The sequence below is a fragment of the Rhinolophus sinicus genome, chromosome 8, assembly GCF_057876585.1.
Source record: "Rhinolophus sinicus isolate RSI-liver-muscle chromosome 8, RSI-T2T, whole genome shotgun sequence".
Taxonomy (NCBI): domain Eukaryota; kingdom Metazoa; phylum Chordata; class Mammalia; order Chiroptera; family Rhinolophidae; genus Rhinolophus; species Rhinolophus sinicus.
The window spans coordinates 78,736,358-78,756,052 of record NC_142508.1 but is presented as its reverse complement, the minus strand read 5'-3'; the positions used below and the strand labels follow the sequence as shown (position 1 = coordinate 78,756,052).

The 19,695-nt window shown below is 48.9% G+C and overlaps 1 protein-coding gene across 2 annotated transcripts in view; it reads right to left on the bottom strand.

Moving 5' to 3' along the window:
• Positions 1 to 405: 405 nt before the first annotated feature.
• N4BP1 (NEDD4 binding protein 1) overlaps positions 406 to 19,695 on the bottom strand; it is a 39,462-nt gene continuing 20,172 nt past the window's right edge. The window contains exons 3-7 of one of the 2 annotated variants that reach the window (XM_074314945.2): positions 13,476 to 13,606; positions 11,828 to 11,924; positions 9,558 to 9,665; positions 6,503 to 6,610; positions 406 to 4,760 (exon numbers count right to left, since the gene is read on the bottom strand). In XM_074314945.2, the coding sequence (XP_074171046.1) occupies positions 4,424 to 4,760; positions 6,503 to 6,610; positions 9,558 to 9,665; positions 11,828 to 11,924; positions 13,476 to 13,606 (781 nt within the window). In that variant the 3' untranslated portion in view covers positions 406 to 4,423. The remainder of the gene's footprint in view (positions 4,761 to 6,502; positions 6,611 to 9,557; positions 9,666 to 11,827; positions 11,925 to 13,475; positions 13,607 to 19,695) is intronic. The other variant, XM_074314944.2, reaches the window with a different exon arrangement.

The window sequence follows — 19,695 nt, the reverse complement described above, 5'->3', positions numbered from 1 at the left end:
AACTCATGCCACCAGGAATATCGCTGTCACACTTCTGTTTCTCTCCTACCATAGACCAGCTTCCCCTGTGGCAGGAAATGGCCTCTATCAGATCTGGGCGTGGGACTGACATTCCTCATCTCCCACCAGCAGAGGGGAGCAGCTCTGACTGGATCTCTGCGGCCTGGCTTGGGACAGGTGTCTGCCCCTGGCCAACTAGTGGGTAGAAGTCCAGCCCCTGCTTGGCTCAGCCTGTCAGGCGCCTGTGCCTGGGCCAGAAGGTGCCAGAAGGTGCGCTGCAGGCTGCAGCCTAGACGGGAAGGGGAAGGGAGCGAGCCAGGCAGACCCCCCCCCCACCCCCCGAGACCGACCACAGCAGCGCAGCGGCTTGCCGGGTGCCACAGCCAAGAAAGCACTGTCCGCAGGTCAGTTGAGCAGACGTTTATTGGGCACCTGAGTGCAAGGCACTGGACTAGGTGCCACGAGAAATACAAAGTGAACACATACGGTGCCTGCCCGCAAGGAGCTCACAGTCTGGAACGGGAGGTGACACAGTACACGTCAGCCGCAGGGGTCACAGAACACGGCGGGGCCAGGGTACAGCGTGGCCCCAGGGCTGGGCCTCTGAAGGGGGGAGCCGTTTGGGAGAAGCGGTGTTTCTAGCAGAGAACACGGAGGCAGGAGCCCACAGGTGACCAAGAACACACGAGTGGCTGCAGGGAGCGTGGGGGTAGGGCTGTACAAGTGGACAGTCAGGTGTGGCTGGGAGGTGACCGCCAAGGATCCCAAGCTTGGGACGTCTGAACTTGATGACCTGGCCCAGGGCCACTGAAGACCACTGGGTAAGAAAAGGGGACCAGACGTGTTCCTGGAAGATGGTTCTAGCAGTGCCGGAGTCCAGGACGGAGAGGGGCAGCTGGGTGCGCTGACTGGTCAAGGGCTGATGCCCTCATGGAGGTCACGAGGGATGACTGGTGGGCAAATGGCAAGGAAGGGGCAGGGGTGGACGAGGGGAGCTGTGGCTGGGTGGGCGGGAGAAGACAGGAGGCAGATGCAGGAGGGGGTGTGGGGATGTCCTAGGGCTTCCAGGTGGGGCTGGAAACGCAGCCTGAGGGGCAGGGCCAGCGCAGGCGAGAAGCCCCTGCAAAGGGGCAGCGGAGTAGAGAAGAGCGGCGCCCCCTAAGGGTGAGTGGTTTCTCAGAACGTGGGCCGGAGCCTGCAGATTTCCAGGCTTTGCTCCAGGGCTACTGAATCAACACCCTGGGGTAGCGCCCAGCAACCTGCATTTTTAATAAGAGCCGCCCTCCCCACCAGGAGGCCCACAGCTGGTCCAAAGTGTGAGAACCCCCTGTCAAGAAAGGGAGGTGTTAAGGAATGGCCTTGGGGTACAGGAAGGAAAAGGAATGAAGACCATTTAGGAGGGAGATCTCAGAAACCTCAGCAAACAGGGGAAACAGGTCAACGACATGAAATGCCATGCTCACTGGGGGTGGACGCTAAGGACCCAGGCTGTCAATGACTAGACCACCGTCCACGCTGCAGTGGAGGCCAAGTCTGCACCCAGGGAGTGACGGAAACGAGCAACGGACGGACATGATACTTGGAGGAAATCGGCTGATTTCAGTCTAAAGGATCTGAAATACGCAGGGAATGAGGAGGTAGATAATGAAGAAATGACTGAACACACTAGTTAGGAGAGGAGAGGAGCCCTGACACAGGGAGGAAGGAAGGAAGCCAGAGACATGGACTTGCTGGGGCGACGTGGGCGTGGGAAGGCATTCCCGCGGGAAGGCCACCTCTCGGAGCCGTGTGGGGGGCAGGCTGGTCTGAGGTGAGAGGCAGAGGGCCTGTGGGTTGGGAGGTGCTGAGAGCACCACGGAGGGCATGGTTCCCACGCGTGGGCTGTTTTCCACAAGTGCCACAATGTGCTAAAGTAAGCAGACTCCATCCGTCCTCTCACTGACAGCAGAGGCAGCAACAGGCCCAGGTCCCCAGTGACACGGCCACGCCACAGGCCAGCCAGCCAGACCACACTGAGCTGTCACCCGGGACGGCTGAGGCCTTCCTACTGGCTCTCAGGCCGACCCTACCAGGTCGCAAACACAGGCTACCTGACATAAAGGCCAAACGAGTCTCCCAGAGGAGGCGGCCTGGGGCCTGGGAACCCACCAGCATCACATCACACCTCTTCTCCTTTAAACCTGGACAACGTCTGCTGAAGGAGGGGGCAGCCACCTACCGCACAGGGCTGCAGGACACAGCCAGTGCGCATGGCAGCCCGAGGAGTCACAAAACGAGGGGGCTTTGCTGCCGACATTCCCAAGGGGGCTGAGAAATGTACCCCGAAGGCAGACTCTGGAGAAGTGTTTATGCAGCATCTACACTGAGCCTAGTGCTAAGGGGAGGCAAAGAACAGGTAATGACGCTCTTTTCAATGGTAGGAACATCGAGGTTTTAAATATTAACTAGATGAATTTCAGAAAAACCTGTGCATCATGTTTCATATTATAATTTATCAAGGTGAGTAATGCTTTTCTGTACCCCTCCCACTTAGTCTCCTGCATTCTTCGTCCCCACAGAGAAAGAGGAAAGGGGCAGGGAGCAATCTCACAAATATGAAGAGCCTCACACACGCCAAAGGTCAAAGGTCAAGTCACTTCAAGAGCCTAGAAAACTCCCAACCCCTGGGCCTCGCCAGGTCCCTGGGCCTCGCCAGCTCCACCTGGCATCAGCGGAGACTTGCCCCCTTCCAGGAAGGCCTGTGGCTAAGTCTTGGAATGAAGGCACGCCGCCTGGGTCCTTCTCTGAAACAGAAGAGAGCTACTGGATAGCCAAGGCTGCCGGACCAAACCCAGGCCCAGAAGGTCGGTCACTGACGCAGCCCTGGCCCTGGCAAGTCTGCTGTGCTTCTCAGTGTCACTGGTTCTGAGGCCGAGGCACAAGGCTGTGCCTGGCGTCACTCCCTGGCCCACCTCATCTTCTACCTCCACGTCCACAGCTGGGGGACTCAGGCCACCTGCCCCCAGCGACTGCTGACACTCAGCTGCACGTCAGGATGCACCCAGAAGGACCCAAGAGAAAACACTGTGGAGTAGAAGGTTAGCCACCTGGAGACTCGGGTGCATCCCCGGGGGGTGCAGGTACCAAACCTGCCGACAGAAGCCACCCAGCTCTGCTCACGGCACACAAAGTCCCCTCAGCGCTGGTTTCTGGGGGCTGGGAGACGGGATCCACAGAGCAGACATGGACTGACCGTGAGCAGCCTGGGGAGAGAACAGATATAAAATACAAAGCCCTTTGAAGGTCCAGAGGACAGTAAAGATGTTAAGAATTAATTGCCCAGGAAAAGAACTTCACTGACACAGAATTTGGGCAACACTGAAAACACAATACTAAGATATCAATTCGGAAAGGCTCACAGGAAGGGCAGCTTAGGAGGACACTAGAGACAAACGCAGGAAAAATAAATACAGGGCCCTGGGCCCCCACGGAAGCTACTAATGCTAGTTATTGGCTTGGGTCATTTTGAAAATAGAAAACCATTTTTTGGCAAAGCTGCACGAACTTCACATGGGGCGCTTCCCATGGTTGTGGACACAAAAATACTGTAATAGTGGGGCTGTGGAGTAAACTCCCCCAACACCACCATTATCTTCAGAGGAAGGTGTGCCTTCTAGTCAGGTCAGGAATGAGGTCTCAGCCTGGCGGAGTCAGAGCACTAGACCAGGAGTCTGCCCTCCCCCAGCCACCACACGGCCCCCTCTGTGGGTGGGGGGGAGAAGGGTGGTGCTGCATGAGCTCTGAAGTCTTTTCCAGCCCTGCTGGTCTGGAGTCTAACTTTGCCCTGGGCACTGAGGGCTAGGCACAAGGTGCCATCTAGTGGCACCCTCGTCCACTCTCACAAATGGCTCCAAAGAAAGACCCCACAGGAACAAACCCAACTCCTACTGACTTGAATTCCAGGGGTGAGGGCAGAGGAGGGGGTGGGGGGTGTACACTTCATGTTAGTGGATGCGACATAGTCATCTCAAGAAAATATACTTTAAGAGGTCTTGCTTTCCCTAAGAAAGCAACTCTTTTTTTTTTTTTTTATTTAGAAAGGCTAATTATATCCATTTGTCAATATTTTTAGCTTTAAGGAAAATAGTTTAAAAAACATAAAAATGTAAATACACGTAAGAGTAACTGCTATTAAACAGTTCTGAACAGGCAGAAAAATGTACTTTCCTTTTACAGAAAATGTTCAATCTGTAATAGCAGCATAATTTATATATAGAAAAAAGCTGGCTTTGAAAACCCAGATTTTTATACACAAAACATCTGTTTGTTTTTTCTATATACAACAGCATCACCTCCACTGGGAAGTGGGTTTCTTCACATTTTGTCACCCCCGCTGTCACGCGGACCCTGGCTCGAGTGTGAGCTGCAGCCGCGCTCAGCGCCGTCAATCCAACACCATGGCGGAGAGCGCGTTCAGATCTTTCATGTACGGATGGGCCCCCAGGATCTGGTCGATTTTCAGTCTCTGCTCTGAGTCTGGGAAGATCTTCAGGAGGGCTTCCCTCAGCTCACTGGTCTCCGCCGACGACCTCTGGGCTGGCAGGGGCAGGCTCTGCAGAAGCGGGAAGCGGGGCTGCTGAGGAAGCCAGTGGCTGGGTGGGGGGCCCTGCACCCGCGCTGCAGGCTGGTGGCTGGTGCTGGCGGCCTGGGCGCCAGGGCCTCTGAAGCTGGGGTCAAACATGCCCACGTTGGGCAGGGCGCTGAGGAGGGGCTGCATGTCTCTGTGGATGGAAGCGATTCCTGGTGAGCGGGGGTACAAGACAGACACAAACCCTGGAGAAGCCCCGCAACCGACCGCAAGGCTCAAGGTGCTTGGCTTCCGCAGGCAGGATGGACGGCTGTGGCCCAGGAGGGGAAAGCTCCCACTCCAAGCCCAGGCTTGGTGGGACTGGGAATGACAGCTCTGCACGAGCTACTCCACTCCCAGGCCTGCCGGCCACCACGAGGACCGGCCCCTTCCAGCTGTCTGGCTCTAAACCAGGGTCTACCACAGCCACCTGGGGCTTTCCAAAGCTATGGATAACAATCTCTGGAGATTCTGGTTCTGTGCGGGGCCCTGGGTGACAGGTCTCAGAAAAAGGCACGCCCTTTGGGCAGACAGCCCCCACTGAAGTCTGGGTGAGGCACAGGCACCCACAACCTGTATGCACATGGGTGTGTGTGAGTCTGTGTGTACAGGGCGTCTGTACCATTAAAACACCTCCCACTTGACTCTGGCTTGCAGCTGACAGATGGGGCTGGAGGAACACTTCTGCCAACTCCAAAAGCTCAACTAACCTCCAAAGTGAGTCCCTCTGTGAGGGGAGTTCCCACTAACTTCTTAATCAACGAGTTAACTGCCTTGTAAAGAGCCACTAGCTGAGCAGGCAGGACTGGCCCTGCGGCCAGGCTGCCCAGGTTGAGGGAGGAGCTGGAGAGCTTGCCATCCATCAGGTCGGGCCTTAAAGCTGGCCGTGGATTTCAAGTTAAGACGTCTGGAAGAAAAAATGAGACGTACTGACATCCAGCAGGTGATAAAATGGCTGTCATTCTCTGGGGGCAGGCAGAGAAGCAGGACCTCGTCTGTGTAATAAAACCGAGGGCTCAAAAGAGAAAGGATTCACAAGCGCAGGGAGCTGAAATCAGGCTGGCCTCCTGTGCAGAAGATACCTGTGTGTGAAACCAGCCCCCACAGCCGAGTCTGAACCTAGAACCCGCAAAGCATCTCCTTATAAGTGGGAACAACCTGTTACAAAGTCTCGCTGCCTTAAAAAGCCGGGAGAACCGGGCCCTTCCTCCTAGCTCAGATCCCACCGTGACCCCGTGTGAATATCTGCTGGGAAATACACAGAAGTTTAGCCTATTTTAGTTTTTAAAAAGAGAAAAGGATCTGCCAGGCACACAGAGGACTTTAGCTAACAAAGCCCATTACCTGAGAATTCTGGAAACAAACACTCTCAACGTGTCTTAAACAACAAAACACTCAAATCACAACGAAGAAAACCTAAACTACCCATCAATTTCAGATAAACAACACAGGCTGCCCCCCTCAGTGGAGGTAGAACGTAACAGAGAGCTCCCCAGTAGTGATTCCTGAACAGTAAATAAATTCACAGAAGCACAGACAGCACAGTCAATTCACCACGACTCCGGAAATGAATATAACAAGATATTCACGCCCACGCCGTGATCCTCAGCGGCATTCCTCAGTAAGTGGCCACCAGCAGAAACCTGCTTTCTTTTCAGACCCCCAGAAAAAGTTTGGCTCCCCATCCTCTCTTAGGGTGAACACCAAACAGACCACAAACGAAGACTTCGTCTTTTGGGGTGCTTAGTTTCCACATATGACATCAGCACTAAATCTACGGCTATATCTTTAAAAAAATAAAAAGCCATTTTTAGGCTTCAGAGACAGCACTAAAGCACAAAGAACTTAACTGAAACAAACTTATATAAATACAAGATAAGCTGAAAAAGGAAATACCTAAGGAAGACTTCCTTCCGAAGAAATTCTTCCAGTCGAGGTCCACTTCTTCCCAGAGGGTCATCAGGAACCATAAAAATGTCCCCCACAAAGGTATACTGGAGCAATCTGCAAGAGAATGTCGCCCGGTTGGAGAAGCCGCGAAGCTTTGATGGCTGCAGAGCTGAGAGGAAGCCTCTCAGAGCAGCCATCCAGTCCCAAAGCCCCTGTCACCTATAAAATTGTAACACTGCTTAATTGCCTAACGGACAAAAACACCCCCAAGTTAAACCATGTTCATTTCTCTTTTGGACACAGATAGGGTAGAGTAAGAAACTTTTATCAGTTGTCTGTCACGTTTCCTCTCAGGACTTGCAGACTTTTATCTGGGCTTGGGAAACAGTTCTTCTCTTAACAGGGCTGTTAATATAACTTAAAAAACCCAGACTTAGAGTCAACTTAGGGCACAACAGGTGCTCAACAAAGATTTACTTTTTGGGTAAGTGTGTCTGACAAGAGATCAATTCTGAGATGTCCTGAATGAAATCAGAGGCCGGAGAGTGAATAGCCATTAACAGCTGTGGGCCAACCGACAACACAGCACATTCCTGGACGTGCGTCCAGCTTTGCAACAACGTCTGGAGGGCCACCAGGCGCCACTGCATCCCTCTTACGCATGACCTTTCAGGATTGTTGCCCCCAAGCAGCCAAAGTAGTGAAACCTCTTCCTTACGGCCTGTGTACCCATCCGGCCGGTGTACCCATCTGAGAACTGCCCCGCTCCACCTTTCCCCACCCCACCCCCGATCTGTAGCCAGGGTAAATTCTTTCAAAACAACTTGTATCTTTCTTCCCCAAATATAACGTATAAAAGCTCCTGTCAAGTCCAGCTGCCTTCGCCTTTGAGCCCCGAGGCTGGTGCTAAAACAGCACGCCACCCCAGGACCTGGTCCTTTTCTGGCTAGCATACGGCTCAATAAACCCTTTCAGAAAAGCTTTGGGCCTTGACAGTTTTTTGTTTAACATGCCCACTGGCAAACCCACTGAACACAGTCTTTTAAAAAAGGAAAACAATATGATATATGAAGAAATAAAATCTGAGGTCAGCTGAGTATCATTTATCAAGTCTGGGAAACATACAAGAAAAAAGTCCAAGTGCTCGTGTTTGCTGTGCAGACCTCTGCTTCTGCCTTGTTCTGTGGATTCTGAAAGCAACGGGCTGCTGCGCAAACCTGCATGTGTAGTACACAGACAGGTGTCTAATAAACACTGACACCGAGCCCAGGGCACAGATCCAACAGAAACATGTCCGAGAAGATTCATGGCTGGTTAACTATGCCCAAAGGTCAAAGGCCAATCCTAGTTCGGCTTTCAACAGCAGCTTTTTAACAACATATGGGTCAAAATGCATATAGTAATTAACTCTTACCTGAGTATTTATAGCAAAAAACACACGTTTTCCTAAAACCCTTTAATGATTTAACATCATGTAATTATCAGACGGGGGCAACTGTGAAACCCCAACCGTGGTAAGCAGGTTATCTGGTGACACTAGCCACACAGCTGGCGGTATGCCCATCTATGTTCTAGATTTCTGGCACACGTGACTCGTCACCGGCACAGACAGACTACTGCTTTTGGGTGCTGGTTAACAAAAAGTTCTAGAAGCCCGTGTTCACTGATCTTAAGGCAGCACATTCTGAGTATCATCACAAATAAAAAACTTATAGCACTGAAGGCTAAACTCTTGACTTTGTTATTCTGGATGACATGCAAATAGTTTCCAATATGGATGATTAAACTATGATGTATGATGGTAAAATGCTCAAGAAAAGCACCCAAATTAGAAATACCCCCCCCCCCCATACATATTTGGTCATTCAGATGACCAATATATTATTTCTCACACAGATTTGGTCTTGTCCACAGTTCCTCTCTACAGCCCCTAAAACCCCTGGAATTCCCCAATGCAGAGTGATTAAAAGTGTCTTGTTATGTTAACGAGGTGACTTTGTGAAGCACCTAAGGATGATGGAACTGGTTGCCAGGAGAACCAACCAGGATTCCAAGGGCTGGAACTTCAATCCCACCCACCCATTTCTGGGAAGGGGAGGGGCTGGAGATTGGATCCATCATCAATGACCAGTGATTTAATCAATCAAGCCTGTGTAACAGAGCCTCCATAAACCCTGAGAGGATGGGGTTCGCAGAGCTTCTGGGGGTGACCACATGGGAGAATGGCGTGCCCCTCCCACACACATTGCCCTGTGCATCTCTCCCATCGGGCTGTTCCTGAGTTATACCCTTTTACAATAAACCGGTGATCTGTTAATAGTAAGTATTAATAACATGTCCTGTGAGCTGCTCTAGCAGATTAATCAAACCCAACGAGGGGGTTGTGGGAACCTGCTTTACAGCCAGTCAGTCAGAAGTACAGGTAACAGTTGGCATTCTGAGTGGAGGCGGTCGGTGGAACCTGGTTGGTCAGAAGTACAGAAGAGTCGGTGCTGTGGATGGTGTCTGTCTGAATGTGTCTGGGGGGAGTGGGGGAGGCGGCAGTCTTGCGGGACTGAACCCCTAGCCCATGGAATTTCGGGATAGACAGTGTCAGAACTGAAATGAATTCTTGGACACCCAGCTGGTTTCTGAGAATTGTTTGTTGGTGTTGGGAGGCCCACACCCCCACATTTGAATTGGATCCAGGAACCCAATTTACCAACAACCTTCGTAGCTCACAGCTGAGTAGAGCAGGGAGGCCCGACGGCCTGCCAAAGTCCCGAGCTTCAGTGCAAGGCCAAACCAGGCCTTTCCTGCCGCATGGGACAGGGCAGAGCGCGCCCTTGCCCCCGCCGGGAACACTGACCTCTCAGAAGGGACCTGCTGGCTTGGCGGCTTGGTGCTGGGTCTGCCCACTTACCGAGAGGGGCCCACCGTCCTACCGTCTGGGAGCATAGCTTTTGAGACTTTGGTTCCTGCTTTCGGCAGGACAAGGTAAACACAAAACAAACAAAAGCAGAACAAAGCCAAACAAGAAACAACAAAAAACATTTTTGACCAAGGACAAAGAAAATATTACCTTTTTGTAATAATTTCTCTCCAAGAGACTGACTCGGTCACAAATTCTCTGAAGTTATCATTTGTTACAATTATGCCACCAGTTTTGTCCGCTAAGTGTAGCAGAAACCTATGGTGATACAAGAGAAGTTAAACAGGCAAGCAGGCACTGCTGGCTCACAGACGCTGTGGTAAGAAAACAAGAGGGTTGTGTCTCCAGAGCAAAATCACCAAAGAATTTAACCAGGGCTGGCTGGGAAAGGGCTAAGCCCTTGACAACTGAAGCTCAGTCTGAAATGTTGAATATCAGTACGATTATAAATGAAGATCTGGTTTTCACACAATCTAATTCTCATTTTTAAAATGATCTCAACCATATTTATACATTTTTCTAGAAAACCTGTATTATCAATAAATAGTGGCAATAGGATAATGCATGTGGACTAGAGCAGAGAATGCGAGATGGACGACAAGCCTGTGGAATCACCATTCAGTTTGTAGCTGTTAAGCGACAGTACTTTGGTTCTAAGATTACCTGCTTGGTACGCTCAGCCCTGCAATTTTTTATTGTACTATTATATTATTTTTATTTTTTTGAATTTTTATAAAAATTTCATTTGAGTCAGAGGATAAACCAGGAAGCCAGATCTCAACAGACTGAGAAAATGCTTCTAATTTTTTATTTTTTAACTTTATAGGTTCATTTTCTGCTCTGACTTAAGAGATGTCTAGAACTGCAATTCTATCTAGCCCAAGTGAGAGAGTCACTCAAAGGCAAGTTGCGAAAGCTACAAGGTGATATTCACGGCTGGAGGTTATTCATGTTCAAACCCTCTTCATGACATTCGGGAGGAGAGTGTGAGTTTTCTCCCTCAGACAAGATGACCGCATCTGTCTAAGGCAATGCAGACAGACATAATGAAACAATAAAATAAGGTAATCACTGGAGTTAAAGCTGCAAACAACTGCTTATATTAGCACTACTGAGTATTTAAAGGGGGTTATAAAAACAAGAAGCCTCATTAGTTTCAGAGATCTTAGGAAACCTTAGTGAATATGATTTAGTATTAATGAACATTCACCGATGACTTCTAACTGGCATGAATTGTAAGTGGTGAGGTTTACCCAGAGGCACTAAGAAAAGCAGGCAGTGAAGCCTCTGATGCCTGTGCTATGATCAGGACATACATTCGTGTCGCTGAAAGCCCAGGGAGCCATACGGATTCGGCAGAAGCTTAGGGCGAATGCTTGCACATGCATTTAAGTCCTGCTGGGATGAGAACAAAGCTGCAGGGGTAGGGGACCTAAAGGTCCCCACCGCCTTTCTAGCTGAGAACTCAGGGCCCCCAGGGTCAGAGCTCCCTCAAGAGGTGCCCCTCTCCAGGGCTCTGTGCCCCACACCCCTGCCCCACCGCTCTTCTCCCTCTGCTTCCCCTCAGTGTGCTGAAGAAGGGACGGGGCTGCCCAGAAGAAGGCCCTTTAGAGCTTTTGCGGAATCGCTATTGGCTGTCATCCCAAGTCCCCTTTGCCCTGCCAAGCCCCCCTTTCCACCTCTCACCCATCTGACTGTCATTCACTAGCTTGGGTTACAAGCTGAACACTCTTCAATGTGGGGAGCGTTCTGGTGGCACAGCAAGGCCACACCACTAGGGGGCTGTCAGGGCCACAGGCAAACAAAGGGTGAGCACAGGAGAGAAGGACCGGCAGGCACCGCTTAGGTTCCTGCAGGTACCAGCAGCCACTCACTGCACCGCACGAGGGGCTGGGAAACCAGGTCAATGCCACTGGCCATGCCTGGAGCCCTCTCGTTTTCCACCACAGCACCTCCCCACCCCTTCTCTAGATCACAAACTCCTTAGGGCAGGAAGCGTGTCTGAGTGGCATGTCCCAGGACTCGGCCGGTGCTCAGTAAAGCTTTTAGAAAACAATTTAAGGTGCAGATTAAAGCCTGCTGTCTCAGGTGCTTTCTGAGCAACATGGCAACCCCAAAACTGCAGCTTATTCCACATGGTCAGCTGAGAGCATCTCCTATCATGTGGAGGAAACACTTCGGGCCCAGGTGCTACGACGACAGGCTAAATCACTGGCCGAAAATAACCAGGAGGAAGGAGGTAGATGTTTGAAGACCACTCGAGACTGCCAGAGAGACCAGAATATCAAAACTCTCAGCCCTCTGAATCGAGCAAGTCCTGTAAGTATGAGGGTCCAGACACAGGAACCTGCCGGGTGGAGCAGGTGGTTGGCTCCTCTGCACCCCGCACCCACCTGAGAAAGGAAAGCGGCCTTTCATACCTGTCGTCATGAGAAGCAATTCTCTCTCCAAAGACCATCCGAGCAGGAGTTAAAGATAATATTCCGAGCTCCTGGAGCTGGGTTAAGAAGTGCTGTTCTGTTCATGGAATAAGTTGAATATATATTCAGAAAAAGGCGACCTTCCCAGATGTTCAAATAAATGAAAGTACCCCCAAATATTTCACTAGGAGAGCTGTGGGAAAACTGCTTTTTCTACTGACTCAGGGAGACTCAATTTTACTAACTCACTGGGAAAGGGGAAAAAATAAATTAAATAAAATCAAGACATATACAGAGTCCAGTGGAATGTTAAAAACTCACTTTAGCAATTTTTTTGAACATAAGAAAGTTCAACTCATTTGCTTCTTAAATTGACAAACCTACATTTAATGAATCCTACTATCAAGCCCTTTTTCACGGCCACATTGTAAGCAGTAGAGGACAAAGTCCCAGAGAGGGGGCGGGGGTGGGAACGGGGAAGGGTGGGCGGAGGCCATCAGAGGGACAGGCTGTGCTGCCCTAGTCCCAAGAAAGGCCCGCTGTGTCCTGCCACCATCTCCCTCTAGTTGGCATCCTACCCAGCCTCTCTGTTATCTGCACAAATATGTACTGACTTTCATGGGAGTGCATCGCAACAGGAGAAAGGGAGGGCCAGAGCCACATTTTAGGAAACCAATAATGGGCAAAAACGAAGCTAAAAGCTCAGGGTCTGAGATTCCTACCCTTGCACCCACTACCTCGGTCCTCACCACTGACTGAAGCTGAAACACCCAAACGCAGTGTTTTATTCTCCTAGAAATGCACGTACCTGGGGCATACAAGACTCTTCCAGGGACCCTACTGCAAAAATAACTACAAAACGAGGGGATCCACCTCCTTCCTCAAGTACCCTGTTAGGACAAACACGTTCTCCAAAACAGGGAAGTTCGGATACGCAGGAAACGCGTGGTTTTTACCATTCCCACCTCATCAGTGCCTGAGTCTCACTTCCTGTTCAGCGTGTTGGGGGAATCCTGTCCTCCTGTCCTCCTGTCCTCTGTATTTCTAGGTCCTTCAGCTACTCTGTGTGAAACTGCCTAAAACAGCCCTTTCACTGGCCTTCCTACTCTGACCTGAGAAACAAACCTCAAGTTTCTCTGGAACATTTCACGATTCATCGTATGTTCAAGCCTTTTGTGTGTGGCCTGTAGGTCAGCCATGCAGTACCATAGGGTTAACAGAAAGAATTTATATTAAGTCATTAAGCAGACCGTTAAAAAGGCATTCTATTTGAGGGTTCCAAATTTATCAAGTGACCATTTTCAAAAATAATATTTAAAGAGGCAGAAACCCAGCCTAATGGAAAAACAAAAGGTCAAAAGGTTTTTTTTAAAAAGACATTTAATCTACTTTTTAAAAAGTCAAAGAAAATTTTTGTGATACATAATAAACTCCAATATAACTTTCTATATAAACAGTTGTGTTAACTTTCCATCCTTCCCCTGGGTATTTCTTAGGCCATAATACTCTGTACAGCCCATTTTTTACTGGGTGCAACAGACTTACAATTTTGTTTTTAAAGCTGCTGCCACATGGCAGTGTGTGTGGTAATTATAAGCCAACTCATTAAACATCTGATTAGAATCCTGGAAAAATCAGTTGGCCTCACCTGTGACATTAGGATCACGCCGTGTTCTCCACTGTGGGACAAATACAGTAATGTTTCTGTTCCCAAGCTTCCAGAAATACTCCACTGCAATTGCGATTCCACGGCAAGAAAAGAACTTTTTCAGACCATGGCTGTAAGAAATAAGTAAAGCTGATTTCAGTTTCAAGTGTTAAGTTTCACCATGAAAAGGTGAAAAGGTAAAATCCATTCAGAACAAAAACAATTAGATCAAAATTCTCTCTCCTACTCTTTCACATCTGGGGGCATTAGGTTGTAGTTTGCTGCTCTAGGGGCCGAGACAGAACCCTGTGGAGGAGACAGGATTCTTAGGAGCGTTAGGATTTGTTACTATTCTTCGTGTCTTTTGTTTAGCTGGTTGCATTGTGTGCTATTGTGGTAGGAGGCAGTCTGGGCTTCCCGGTACTACTTGTTTCTTGGACTTTTTATTTTTGTGTTCTTAGATGAGGAGCCCGCTCTAAAGAATCCTGCCTGGTCACTGGCCTCCAAGAGTCTCCCGTGATTTTATCAAGACACTTGTGGCTGAAGCGGAAGTAGCTGCGATCCTGACTTGTGCGAGGCTCCTGGCTTCTGCGAGGCGTGCTCACCAGCAGGACTTCCAAAGACTGTGGGCTGCTCCGGCTCCAGGAGGCCCCTCCCCTTGCTGGGGACATGCACAGCACACTCAGTGTGCAGCTTCCAGAAAAGCAGTGGAGGGCAAGACTCAAACAGAAGCACCTGGGGGCAAGGCAGCTAACTTGATGAAGGCAGCGGGGAGCAGGGGGAAGGAGCCCAACAGGGGGCAGCAGAGCATGAGCTGCAGCGTTTTCTGTGAATGGCCAGGCGGGCTTTCTAGGCCTGGCGGTCTCTGCGGTACCTCAGCTCTGCCAACCGGACATGAATGAGCGTGGCTGGGGTCCATATTTACAACAACAGGTGGTGCCAGATTTGGTCCCTGGTTTACGACCCCTGCTACCGAGGATGAAAAACGACCCCACCCAAAAATCTGATTAACACATTTCAAAAGCAATGAGAAAAAGTATTTAAATTTTATTTTCCAGCAGTTAAGTAAGAATGGAGGTTGAAAAAGTGTTTTTTAAAACTTTGAAATTTTGCAAGTGGTAATCCTTGTCTACCAATGAGTATTAGAAAATAAAGAAAATCAAAACTCCAAAGCGTGATGCGACGGTGTATGCGATGAATGCAGTATCTTCGCCCTTCAGTGATCACCTATATATCAATGACATTAAATCCTGTGCCTTCTGTCTGCCTTCTCTCCATGCCTCGTGTCTCCACGTCCAAACCACACGGTGGGCACGTCCTTCACTTGGAAGACCTGCCACCTCAGGTACAAAGACCGTGTTTCCCTGAAGGTAAGACCTAACCGGAAAACACGCCCAGCATGTTTCAGGAGGACATCCCCTGAACATAAGCCCTAATGCGTCTTTTGGAGCAAAAATTATTATGAGACCTGGTCTTATTTTCGGGGAAACATGGTAGCAGACTCTCCTAAATCCCACGCACCCCGAAAGCTCCAGTTAGACTGACCCTAAAATGCAGCCACGGGGCCTGATCCCACTCGGCCCCTCAACAGAACTGTCCTTATGGACAGACCCCGCGTCTGGCATGGAGGTCCCCCCCACACCTGACTAGCCCGGAGGGGTCTGGCCCCTGCGTGTCACCACACGGGGTGTCGCCCAGGTGGTCTTGCGGCTCCATCTCCCGCGCTCTGAGCCTCTCCTTTGCGTGCCCTCTCTCACCCTCCCCGCTCCTTCCTCAAATCCCTCCGGACTCAGTGCCAGCCTCTCTTGCACGCTCTCCAGACACAGGCCCTCCACCAGCCCTCTTCCTTCCTCGTCATTTCTGTCCTGCACCGTGTGCCAGCATCACAGAACTCAGGAAACGGAATGGACTTAGATTCCCATGAGATCAACGCAACTAAACACCTGATGAGGTGGCACGACCTGCCTGGGTGGCACCGTCTGAGGGCGGGTGAGCTGGCATCCACCACAGGCCTCCTCACTCCTGGTCAGCGCCCCGCCCACGACTCCAGTGGCACTGTCCCCAATACATCTATATTCTCACAGAAGAGCACTGGGCTGAAAACGCTGCGAACGTCTAAGTAGCACGCAGAAGAGGGAGAAACTAAGCCTATTCTCCGTGAATCACAAATAAGCGAGGACACAGGCAGCACCACATCCCAGAGAACATACGCAAGTAAACACGCCCATTCTTGATGAAGTAACTCAGTAGTGGTTTGTTTATCTAAAAGCATCCAAAATATGACAAGAATGTAGCAGTATGACATTTGTTACCCCCCAAAAAACAAAGAACAAAAAGCTGGCGTTAGTTTGTGTGTGTGTGGGGTGGGGGTGGGGGGTGGGGGGGGTGTCTTTTTTAATCTTTAAAAAGAATAAATTATTCTAATTGCTTAACAGCTAGGACAGGCCTAGAATTAACACGACAACCACAGCCTGAAGAAAATACAATTTATACGTTTCCCTTGGTTCTTAGAAAAACCAAGGGGTGCATGTAAGTCCTGGAGAGAATAACACGTGAGAGACTCGCACTAAAAAGGTTTGTAAAGTGCCTCCTTAGCTTATTTAGCAGATACAAATGTGTACTAACTTCCTCCTCCCCTGAAACGCTTCTGGGGTGGCAACAGTAGGACGTAGTGACCCAGTTCCACGCCACTGGTTCACTGAGGAAAAAGGAGGGAAATGCAAGTTGATGAAATTCTACTGCCCCGGACCCCTCACAAGCTTGGAGGGGAAAACATGAGTTTCGAGAAACACTAGCTCTAAGCTAAATCCCAAAATGTCATCCTCAGTGATACTCTGAAAAATCTTTAGAGTTGTTTGGGGAATAAAAACAGCAGCCCAAAATTCTGGTGGAGAACATACAGATTTACCGAGAAAAGAAAACCACAGAGACAAAAAGAATCAAGTGAAGCCAAATTCTTGTCCTCCAAAGAATACAGGGGGTCCGGACCCAACGTACCCCAACCGCCGCATGCTGAGCAGGCAGAGAAGTACTTGTCTCCATCGTCTCCTGGCCTCTGCATGCGGCGTATTGACAGGTAAACCTGGAATAACTGTTTTGCCGCAGAGACAAAGGTGGCTACATACTAGTAACATAGTAACACTGCCCTAGCTTCCGTGAAGGCGAAAGCGCCGGCTCCCAGCTCCAAATGCAGACTGGATGGATATTGGGCCCTGAGAGGCCAGGTGTACAGGCTCTCAAGGGAGATTTAAGCTCCCGTTTTCACATAAGAGCAAACAAGTTATGCATCGTCTGGCTGTTTTTCATATTCTAGCAGGCAGTCAACTAGAAGGAAGAGTGTCCCAAGCAGAGAGGAGATACCTGATAAAAACTGATGGCAGCCATAGAACCGGACAGGGCGGTGTGGGGAAATAGTGAAAAACCCTTTCTGCATTACCCAGGAAAGAAGAATTTTCTTCTACAGCTTCCACTTAATAAAAATAGCTACGGAACCCTGATATAGAAAGACCAGCACGAAAAATGGCTAATACATAGTTCTGGCAAATGAAGGGGCCAGTGTCAACGACATGGAAACTTCTCTGCCCAGATAAGTCAGGTGCTCTTATGCTGCAGTTTCAGACTGACGGAGCCCCAGCGTTAGCTATCTGGCCACCACTAGCTGTACACCGCAAACAATTTCCATTTACTCATCACTTGACTCATTCATGGTGACAAAGGGAAAAACCGCGTTGAGATGTGTGTGCTCAGCAGTGCTGTGAGGGTGTTCGGGAATTTCTCACGGTGCATGGACTGCAGACATCGTGCTGGGTGGGCAGAGAAAGGCTTTACAGACACCCAGGGGCAGGTGCACCTGAGCCTCTTCCGGGGGGTTCAAACCAACAGATGCTCTTGTTTAATAAGGACTCAAATGTCCTTTCTAACTACTTCCCCAACTAGCGGGGTGAATGCGTGACGTCTGCTCAGTGGACGTCTGCTCAGCTGTGCTTATGTAACTCAAGGTTTAGGATTCAATGGAGTCAAAGGCTGATAATCCCAACCCTAAGCTCCACCCCTGTGGGAAGAGGCCGGGTCTACACGCATGACAACTCTGGGAAGAGACAGCAGGGCCCCAAATCTCATTTCTGTGTCATCTCGGGCAAAATTTTTAAGCCACTTCATGTTATGTAAGTCACACAATTTTTACCTCACGAAATTGGTGTGAAGTTTATGTTTTAAAAGGTAAAGTACAGTACCTGACATGTAACAGGTAATTCAGTTTTAAGATTCCAAGTACTTTTGGAGTTAAAAATATGGCCGCAGTTACAATTTAACCTAAATTGATCATTGGACTAGCAACTGCAATCGCAAGCTACACACGGGCAGTGAAGTCGTTTAAAAACCCTCATGTTTAACATCCTAGTTTTCACTTCACCTAACAAAGTGTTGCTGCGGGGCTGCCAGGCCGGTCCCTGGGGGTAGTTCAGAGAATAGGACACACAGGGTCACTTTCTTCATGGAATTTATAGTCTGAAATTCACATTTCATGTTGAAGCCGTTAATTTAGAATTAGGGTTAATCTATTTCCAACTTTAAAAAATTTGAGATGAAATTCACTTAAGATAAAATAATCATTTTAAAGTGGACAATTCAGGGGCATTCAGTACATTCAATATACTTTACATGATACGTGCAACCGCCACTTCCATCTCGTTCTGAAACATTTCCTTCACTCCCAAATAAAACCCTGTACCCATTAAGCAGTTTCTCCCCAGAGGAACTTAATTTTAATTACTGGTATTTTCAAATCAACCTACATCAAATTAAGTCTGTCTTCTTTGCAAAAGTGTTGCTCTCAAACTGAGACATCTGTGCATTCAAAGAAAATTGAAACTCTCCCAAAATAATCAGTTTTCAAAAAAATGAATGTAAGTCAGCTTGTGGTTTCCCTTAGTGCACTGATTCAGAGGTTTTCAAAAAAGATGGTACTGTATGTACCCCAGGGGGTTAGGAAACGTGGGAGTGCGTGGGGCCGGCACATGACTGGGGGAGGTACTGCGGCCAAAGTGGAAAGGATCAGACATGCAAACGTCCTGGCACGGGCAGACGGACGGGCAGACAGACGCACCACTCTATATTCCAACACTGGCCCCTCTGAGAACTGCACTAGTTACGGACTTCTTCAAAAAGGTTTGAAAAAAAGTGTCACCATCACCATTCATTCTACGTTAATTTGCATTTCTTATTCTTTGAACACCAATTTGGGAAATTTTTCCATATACAGAAAAATGAAAAAGGGTTGATGTTACTCACAGCTGTGACCTAAATTTTATACCATCAGTTGGCTCAAGACATGGCATCGATGAGGAACTGGCCCCGGCCTGGACTGGGGGTGACTGAAGCGGCACTTCACATTTTTGTTTAGATAATGCTGTGCAGCTGTGGGCCATTTGCCGGGTTTCCCCCAAACACACCCCCAAAACACAAGGTGAACTGACAAGAAACAGTACTATTTGGACATGAAGGCAAATATATTACACATTTTTACTACCTCTCCTCAAACATTAACGTGTGAAATGCTGCCATTTTTCTTTCTTTTTTTGACAGCAAAGGATAGCATCAATAATTCATTCGAAAAATAAAAATCAATAGAACACTTATTTTAAAAAATAGATACTGAAATATTTACAGATGAAATGACATTATCTGAGATTGCCTTCAAAATGTTATGGGTGAAAGGCACTGGGTGGCGGTATAGATGAAAGTGTTTAAACGCCTGAAGGTGGGGCACCCGGTTTGCTCAATGGTTAGCGCCCAGCGCTCATAACACCAAGGTCGCCAGTTCGATTCCCACATGGGCCAGCGAGCTGCGCCCTCCACAACTAGACTGAAACGACGACTTGACGTGGAGCTGATGGGTCCTGGAAAAACACACTGTCCCAATATTCCCCGCCCCAAAAAGCCTGAAGGTGAGTGACGGGTACATCATGGAAACCCCAAGTGACTCCAACATGGGATTCATTATATTACCTTCTTGTGTGCTTATCTGAAAATTCTAATAAAAAATTAACAAAACAAAACAAAAAAAACAAGTATATAAACACATATCTCAATAATGAAACTGATTTTCAATCTCATCAAGGCGTCCTGTACAATGAAGGCATTAAGTGATCTTTTAGAACTCCTGGGAATGAGGCCACATGAACACTCAGCAATTCAGAAAAGTATTTCAACTTCTCTCCTT